The sequence below is a fragment of the Sphaerodactylus townsendi genome, unplaced genomic scaffold (genome assembly GCF_021028975.2).
Source record: "Sphaerodactylus townsendi isolate TG3544 unplaced genomic scaffold, MPM_Stown_v2.3 scaffold_124, whole genome shotgun sequence".
Taxonomy (NCBI): Eukaryota; Metazoa; Chordata; class Lepidosauria; order Squamata; family Sphaerodactylidae; genus Sphaerodactylus; species Sphaerodactylus townsendi.
In genome coordinates, this window is record NW_025949782.1 from 9,399 (window position 1) to 18,932 (window position 9,534).

The following is a 9,534-nucleotide window of genomic DNA, read 5'->3' on the forward strand; positions in this document are numbered from 1 at the left end:
GGGCGTGGCCAGGCATTCCAGGGGCAGAGCATTCTGGGGCGGGGCTGTGGCAAGGATGCAGCCTCTTTGCCGGTCCTTGGGCGGGAAACGAATGCACGCAGGCGCAGGCTGCCACGCACGCCGGTGCACCTCCTGCTAGACTGCTTCAAGTTCTGCGCACTAATGCTGAGAGGAGGGGCGTAACTAAGGCAAAAATCATGTGGCAAAATCACCAATTAGTAACCCCCTCTCGGCACACACAAATGATTAGTAACCTACTCTCGGGCTGGCATCCGTGACACTTTGCACAGTGCTGGTGGCACAACCCTCCCACCTCTTCCAATGCAGCTTCACACACATACACACCTTTGTTTGAGAGCCAGCGTGGTGTAGCGGGTGAGAGCAGGTGCACTCCAATCTGGAGAAACCGGTTTGATTCCCCGCTCTGCCACGAGCTGTGGAGGCTCATCTGGTGAACCAGATTAGCTTGTGCACTCCCAACACATGCCAGCTGGGTGACCTTGGAATAGGCCCAGTTCTTTGGCGCACTTTCAGCCCCACCTACCTCACAGGGTGCAGCAGTGGCGTAGGAGGTTAAGAGCTCGTGTATCTAATCTGGAGGAACCGGGTTTGATTCCCAGCTCTGCCGCCTGAGCTGTGGAGGCTTCTCTGGGGAATTCAGATTAGCCTGTGCACTCCCACACACGCCAGCTGGGTGACCTTGGGCTAGTCACAGCTTCTCGGAGCTATCTCAGCCCCACCTACCTCACAGGGTGTTTGTTGTGAGGGGGGAAGGGCAAGGAGATTGTAAATCCCTTTGAGTCTCCTGCAGGAGAGAAAGGGGGGATATAAATCCAAACTCCTCCTCCTCCTCCTCCTCCTCCTCCTCCTCCTCCTCCTCCTCCTCCTCCTCCTCCTCCTCCTCCTCCTCCTCCTCTTCTTCTTCTTCTTCTTCTTCTTCTTCTTCTTCTTCTTCTTCTTCTTCTTCTTCTTCTATAAATCCAAGCTCTTCTTCTTTGGATTGCAGCCTTAGACTCTCCATGTATAAATTCTGCCTTTTACCCTACCCGTCTCGGAACTAGCTGCATATTCGGGGATAAGAAAATGCTTTGTGGTGCCCTTTCTCCTCTTATGTACACAACCCACACAAAAAGGAGGATTCTCCACTTTCTCCCTTCACCACAAAACCACTTATTCAAAGAGGGAAACGGCAGCCAAACCGAAGGGCCCGGAGCGGAGCAGACGGCTCTTTCTTCTCCGCTGACCTCCCTATTCATACCCTCCCATTCATGCAGCGGGCATAATGACATGATGACATGCCTTGTATATTTCCATTGGACGTGGCACTCAAGAAGCCCTTGCCAGGAGGAGCAGTTTTTAGAAAGTGGAGCCCAGGTATGAATTTCCCACTTGTGCGCTATCACAGCCTCTGCATTCTTGGGCACGAAAGGAGCCAGAGGTCAAACCCGGGGGCTTGTTTGCGAGGCCGGCTTTCGCACCCGCAGAAGCGACGGCCTGCAGCTCGAGGGAAGTTTTCCCCCCTTGATGTGGGGAGGAAGGGAGGGAACCGTGTCGTGGAGTTGCTGAGCGGCGTCCAGGAGGGAGAGAGAATTCCCAGCTGGTGAGCCAGACGTTGGAGCCACACAAGGTTATGTGCGGCGTCCTTCTCAGATTTGAGTCCTGCAGGTCGTAGGGCTCAGTGTAAGAGACTCTGCGAGGCGTGTAGAAGGTCGGCGGTTCAATCCCCGGCAGCTCTAGTATGGATCAGGCTGTGTTCTGCCCCCCAAGTGAATCTATTTTGGTGCCCTGTACTTGACTAGGACAGAGTGGGGGAGACACGAGTCAGGTTCAATAGTTCAACAATAGGTTTATCACTGGAGAGAATCAAGACCCTAACTCCTCCCTTGGGTCTATCTAAATCAGAGTACTTGCTTGTCTTGAGCAGGTTTGAAGCTGTAGACTGTGTCTTCTCTTGGCTGCTTTCAAGAAAGTCCACTGTGTCTTGCTTCCTTTCAATTCTTTCAGTCTTTGTCTAGTTCTAATTACTGTTAAACTTAACTTGTGCTCTATGGACCACCATATACTAATATAATAATAATAAGCCTTTATTTGGCATAACAATAATCATAACACAATAAAAAACCTGAGATAAAAGGTATACAAATACAAAGGTTTAAGATAAAAGGTATACAAATACAAAGGTTTAAGATAAAATATAAATTATTGATTGTGCATCACCTCCAGTAAAAATTGTGCAACCAATTCACAAGTTTCATTGTCAGAATTGTCCAGAAGAAAAGGAAGTCTACTTGATTCTTCCATTTCACTAGGTATCCTAGAAAGAATGTTGGAATATTTTGATCTGATATTAGCAGATTTAGGGCAGCAAAGCAGTTGATGTGCCAATGTTTCAATTTGTTGTTCACCACAAGAGCATACCCTTTCGCTCATTTCCAAGTTGTTAAATCTACCACGCAATAAAGCGGAGGGGAAAACATTGAAGCGAGCAAGTGTGAGGGCTCTTCTCTGCATTGGATTAGTCAAAAAATACAAATAGGGAGCCATCCTGTTTTGATATAGGGGTATTGAAAGATGTAAGGGTGAACAAGTTTTCATAGCAGCCCTAAATAAATTAATCCATTCGCTTTCCAACAATTTTTGTTTTAACAAGTTGTAGGATTCTGAACTAGATAGCGGGAAAAGCGAGTCGAGAGATATACCAAGTGATTCAATCTTTCTTTCGATCAGAGAGAACCATGGATTAGCCTGAGTATCAGACAAAAGTAGGTGAATCAGCGAGTGCTCATCATGCGAGAAATGCAGGCGAAGCCAAAATTTAAAAGCTCTCAACCAAGCCCTATAAACTAATGAATTTTGGCCCAGTTCTAAACAGAGGGCCGCATACGGTACACAATTTGGCAGGCCCATAATTTTACGGAAAAATTTGGATTGGACAGTATTCAAGGAGTCGTCAACTGCTTGGAGCCAGATAGGTACTCCATAAAGTAACTGCGCTTCTATCTTAGAGTTAAAGATTTTTAATGCTGCTGGGACAAGGGAGTGGCCCTTTCCATAAAAGAAGCGTGCAATGGCAGAATAACTGATGGTAGCACCTGCAATAGCAGCTTTTTTGTGGGGTAACCAGGAGAGGTTATAAGAAAATGTAATTCCAAGATATTTGTATTGGTTAACCTGCTCCACTGGCACTTTATTAATCGCCCAGTTATGTTTTTTGTATTGTTTGGCAAAGATCAAAATCTTGGTCTTTTGATAATTGATGACTAGTCCGTTATCTGTACAGTACTGCCCACATCTATTCAGCAGTCGACTAAGTCCAACTTTTGAGCGAGATAGAAGGATGGTATCATCAGCATATAGAAGTATTGGAATATGCCTTGAGCCTAATTTAGGGGCATGGTTATTAATTTCCAATAAGGCTGATGGAAGGTCACTCAAAAATAAATTGAAAAGGGTTGGTGCTAACACACAGCCTTGCCTCACACCTTTAAAGGTAGAAATAGAATCAGTCATGAGACCTTCACGTGAGCACTTAACTCTGCAGTTTGTGTTGGTATAAAGTTGCCTGATTAGAAAAAGAAGTTTATTGTCTATTCCTTGTATAGCCAATTTATTCCAAAGACGTTCTCTAGAGACTGTGTCAAAAGCTGCCTCAAATCAATGAAGGCAGCATAAAGTTTGCTTCTTGGACTTTTGGAGTATTTATTAACCAAATGCGTAAGAAGCATAGCATGGTCTAACGTGGATTTCCCCCTCGTGAAGCCTATTTGCTCTGGGCCAATGATGTTCTGATGAATCGTCCAGGCCTGTAGTTTGGATAGAAGTGTCTTAGCATATATTTTCCCAATGACTGATGTCAAACTAATTGGGCGGAAGTTGGCAGGATCCGATGGGTCACCTTTTTTATAAATAGGTACAATGACTGCAGATAGCCAAGGCTTAGGAATGAGGCCTGAGCATATACTAATATGTATGTCACGAATATTCCAGTCTCCAACTACCCTTAGTACCTCACTCTGACTGACTGGCTAGAACTAAAACAGGGGATTGCTGGGTAAAGAAAGGAAACTGCCTATTGGGAAATGTCTTAAAGGGACAGGGGCTAACTAAAATACCCTCCCTTAGAAGACTTAACAATGAACTAAAGCCATGCTAACTATGGGGAAACTAAAGCTTAATGGGGAAATAACAAAAGACTCTGTGGGGGCATGACGGGTTGTAAGTGAGATGAAAGCTTTTTCATTGACCGACAATAGTACCTATGAGGCTCATTTCTGGATGTGTTATATTTATAATAATGTTTCTACGTATGACCCCTGAGGAAGTCTGAGCAAGCCAAAACACGTATGGCCCCTTGTTGGTCTCTGACATAGCTGTGTCATCAACAGTGTTTGGGATATATGGATGACGATTTCCACTGTTGCTTCCTTTATTGATTCAATCCATGGCATGTCGTGTTTTCCTTTTTTCCGGTTGCCTTTGTTGGAAGAGAAGGACTTTCCGCTGTTTCCTGCCTCAACCCATAGAGGGGGTTTTACTAGGTAGCCAGTGGCTAGATAGGGACCTCGGGATTGACACATTTACTCTGTCCTGCTGGCTCTATCCTTTGATGTTAGATGGCTACTCTCAGGGACTTCCTTCCATCTTCTTCTCGAACACTTTTGCAAAGTGATGCACATAGGGGCAAAAAATCCAAGCTTCACATACACACTACAAGGGTCAGTGCTATCAGTCACAGACCAGGAAAGGGATTTGGGCATCCATGGGAATGTCAACTCAATGCATGGCAGCTGTGAAAAAGGCAAACTCTATGCTGGGGATAATTAGGAAAGGAATTGAGAATAAAACTGCAAAGATTCTCATGCCCTTATATAAAGCCATGGTGAGACCGCACTTGGAGTCCTGTGTTCAGTTCTGGTCGCCACATCTCAAAAAGGATATTGAAGAGATAGAAAAAGTGCAGAGAAGGGCAATGAGGATGATTGAGGGACTGGAGCACCTTCCTTATGAGGAGAGGCTGCAGCGTTTGGGACTCTTTAGTTTGGAGAGGAGGCGTCTGAGGGGGGATATGATTGAAGTCTATACAATTATGCATGGGGTAGAAAATGTTGACAGAGAGAAATTTTTCTCTCTTTTTCACAATACTAGAACCAGGGGGCATCCATTGAAAATGCTGGGGGGAAGAATTAGAACTAATAAAAGGAAACACTTCTTCACGCAACATGTGATTGGTGTTTGGAATATGCTGCCACAGGAGATGGTGATGGCCACTAACCTGGATAGCTTTAAAAGGGGCTTGGACAGATTTATGGAGGAGAAGTCGATTTATGGCTACCAATCTTGATCCTCCTTGATCTGAGATTGCAAATGCCTCAACAGACCAGGTAATCGGGAGCAACAGCCGCAGAAGGCCATTGCATTCACATCCTACATGTGAGCTCCCAAGGCACCTGGTGGGCCACTGCGAGTAGCAGAGAGCTGGACTAGTTGGACTTTGGTCTGATCCAGCAGGCTTGTTCTTATGTTCTTATGTTCTTATGATGTTAGATTGCTACTCTCAGGGACTTCCTTCCTGCCACCTTCTTCTCGAACACTTCTCCATCTTGATAATAAAACTGCATCATCGGCATAAAGGATAGACAGAGGCACACTCTTCCGATAGGGGCAATGAAAGTTGAAACTATTCAATGTGGGGGAAAGATCATGCAAAAAAAGATTAAATAGCATGGGTGCTAATACACACCCCTGTTTTACCCCCTGAGAGACTGGTATTTTGGGTGTTAAAGATCCTGATGATGTACACCTTATCTGGCAGGTGGGATTCTCCATCTTAATTTCTGTAGGGGTGCATTAGCGAACCCAGAAGAGCTTCAGAAAGTGCACAGGAATGCCTGCACCATCTGTCCCCTCCTGGGCTCACACGTACGCACATCACGAGATCCCCCAGACACCCGGGTCACAAGATGCCTGAATGTGGATTCGACCCAGACAGGAACGTCTCTCCCTGTACGAATGCAGCCCTCCGCTGAGTCATGAATTGCGCAACTTTCTCCCGCTCTCCCGCCTTCCCAAACCCTTAATAAAGGTGCCAGGGACCCCAGCTCGGCAGACTAGCCAGACTAGCCAGAGCCGCTGGCTTCTCTCCACCAGTTTCCTGATATCGCTGCATCTCGTCTCTTCATTGCGTCGCCATAACGACTTCAACTTTCACCATGCCTAGAGGGAGGATGGGTGCTCAGTGCATCTGTTTCCATCCAGCTAGAATAGGATAGCTTAGTGAACCTATCTACCTACCTTTCTATCCAGAATGGAGTTCATTAATAAATACTCTTTTTATTAGATTAGAAACTACAAACAACTCCGACTTTCTTTTGTGCCAAAGCTCACTCACAAGCTCACACACATGTGTGTGCAGGTAAACTTACGCTGTGCTTAGCCTCTGTGCGCTCTGCTCGATGTGCAACAGGAAAACACAGTATGAGGTTCTGTTTCTCCCTACAGCCTTCAACTTTTTCTAGCATTATTGTCTTCTCCAGCGCAAACCCACTGTTTCCATGTATTCACCCCATGTTGTCCCTGTAATGAGCAGGAACTGGGTATGAACTGAAGCAAACGCAACTGGCCCATCTCAAATGGTGCCTGATCAAAGCATGGATCGAAAGCCATTGCACAAATTAAGACACCCAATTACACAGTAGATTCACATTTGAGGTAGCCTGTTTTTAGATTGCTGTTCTTAATCGTGACCCCTTGAAAGTCTAGCCCTCCTCCGACAATTAACTAGACCTCTCCCCATATATGTATACTTTGCAAGACAGTCAGAGCAATTGGTCGGGTCTCTACCAAAATGAGGGGCTGAGAAGCTAAACATCTGGAGGTCATTCGACAATACAATGCAGATATTCAAAATTAGTTCCATACTAGACTTTGCCCAGCCCTAATCCAGTTGAGTGAGCGTGGCCTGAAACCAAACAAACGAACAAAGAGACCTAGAATCCCTTTGAAGCTATCGCCCAAGCACAGTGTTGCTGATTTTAAATTATTGGTTTATACTGATTTTACTGAGACATTGATATTTGATGTCCACCGCCCCTGAGCCTTCAGGGAGGGCGGTCTAAAAATGTAATAAGTAAATAAATAGTGATAACTGAATCTTTTCCTATTGTTTCTCGATAGAGTCAGATATTGGAGGCCTACAGAGACTGGATTCCGCATACGCAAGCATAGAGGAACATCTCAACGAGACGCTGAGGCAACGGAGGCATTCCGGGGACGACGACTACAACATTGAAGTACTTCTCGGGGTAGATGACTCAGTTGTCCGATTCCATGGCAAAGAACACGTCCAGAACTACCTCCTGACCCTGATGAATATTGTGAGTGCGTTTCCTCAGTGCTTGGGTACAGCCCAAAATTCACTTCTTTGTGGCAGAGGTGCAGTTAGCTACCCATCTGCTTACTTGATCTAAAAATCAATATGTGGCCCAAAAGGAGTATCTTCCAGATTTTGATGTGCTACGCCTGTCTGTTTCTCCAGTATCGGTCCTACTTACCCACCAAAGAAGATAGCTCTTTTGCCTTACCGGGCAAGATTAGATCAAGACAAAAACACGAAATTTTCCCAAGAACACCAAATATGTATCTTGGCTGAATTATAATTGGAATTTGCCCAAATCCATCTGTTTACCTGCATGAATAGAATAGAATCTTTATTGGCCAAGTGTGATTGGACACACAAGGAATTTGTCTCCGGTGCATATGCTCTCAGTGTACATAAAAGAAAAATACATTTGTCAAGAATCATAAGGTACAACACTTAATGATTGTCATATAGGTCTAGTAAGCAATCAGGAAACAATCAATAGTAACAAAACCATAAAATGTAAAATCATAAAATAAAATGAATTAAAATGATATGTCAGCACAGGCTATAGTCATACAGTCATAAGTGGGAGGAGATGGGTAATAAGAATGATGAAAAAAGTAGTGCAGTAATTATATAATAAATATATAATAAATAGTTTAACATTATCGAGGAAATTATTTGTTTAACAGAGTGATGGCATTCAGGAAAAAACTGTTCTTATGTCTAGTTGTCTTGGTGTGCAGTGCTCTGTAGCGACGTTTAGCGGGTAAGAGTTGAAACAGTTTATGACCAGGATGCGAGGGGTCAGTAAATATTTTCACAGCCCTTTTTTTGACCCGTGCAGTATACAGGTCCTCAATGGAAGGCAGGTTAGCAGCAATTGTTTTTTCTGCAGTTCTGATTATTCTCTGAAGTCTGTATCGATCTTGTTGGGTTGCAGAACCAAACCACACAGTTATAGAGGTGCAGATGACAGACTCAATGATTCCTCTGTAGAACTGTATCAGCAGCTCCTTGGGCAGTTTGAGCTTCCTGAGTTGGCGCAGAAAGAACATTCTTTGTTGTGCTTTTTTGATGACATTTTTGATGTTAGGTGACCATTTTAGGTCATGAGATATGATGGAGCCTAGAAATTTAAAGGTCTCTACTGTTGATACTGTGTTGTCTAGTATTGTGAGAGGAGGTAGGATGGGAGGGTTTCTCCTGAAATCTACCACCATTTCTATGGTTTTAAGTGTGTTCAGTTCTAGATTGTTCCAGTGGCACCACGAGGCTAGTTGTTCAACCTCCCGTCTGTATGCGGTTTCATCGTTGTCTCGAATGAGACCAATCACTGTTGTATCATCTGCAAACTTCAGTATTTTAACAGATGGATCGTTTGAGATGCAGTCATTGGTATACAGAGAGAAGAGAAGTGGTGAAAGTACACAGCCTTGGGGGGCCCCTGTGCTCATTTTACAATGAATGTCTTGTTGGCCTAGTGCACAGCGGAAGGACTAGGTGCCAACTCACCCTTGCTAGAACAGGAGGTAACTGCTTGCAGTATAAGAAAAAGAAACACTCAGACAGTAGATTTAGTTCCAACAGGAATACTTTATCTCTTGTTTCTCAAAGGAACAAAAATAACAATAACTATCCACTCTCTACTCTGACAACAATCTGAGCCCGAACCTGAAGGTGAAGGAGAGGTACTGAATTGGGTATGCAGTCTTCTTATATAGTTTTGTCCAGCAAATCATTAGCTAGATGAATCCTAATCATCCTGGCCATAGCGACCTTTTCACTTCTGCTGGCTGTTACATGCCAATCGCAAGACAGACAGAGAGGCTCCGACCTTTACAATTCTGCTGGCTAGTTACATCCCAGTCATTCTAGAACAGCATATGAGAACCTTGCAACTTTCAATATCCTGGCACCCCTTCCCATATCTGGTTGGAATATTTGCCTCATTACATAATATTTACAAACAAAATAATTACGACAAAAGTGTTCACGTGGCACTCATTACATATGGATTGTTATAGTCAGTACACAGAGTTACTTATTTCACTCACTTTGTACAGAGTCCTTACCAAATTGTACATCTGCTAAACCCGAGCCAAACGCAGAAGTCATTATGTTTTTGTATTGGTAATGGCTTTGTTAAAGATGTAAATATGTTTGCAGATGAA

General features: G+C 44.3%; 1 protein-coding gene across 1 annotated transcript; it reads left to right on the forward strand.

The window, feature by feature from the left end:
* Positions 1–1,295: 1,295 nt before the first annotated feature.
* On the forward strand, positions 1,296–7,373 carry LOC125424857 (A disintegrin and metalloproteinase with thrombospondin motifs 3-like; the record flags this gene model as incomplete). The annotated part of the gene is made up of 2 exons (XM_048482295.1): positions 1,296–1,374; positions 7,174–7,373. Coding segments are annotated over exons 1-2 (279 nt in total), but the record flags the coding sequence as incomplete, so codon positions are not given.
* Positions 7,374–9,534: the final 2,161 nt, after the last annotated feature.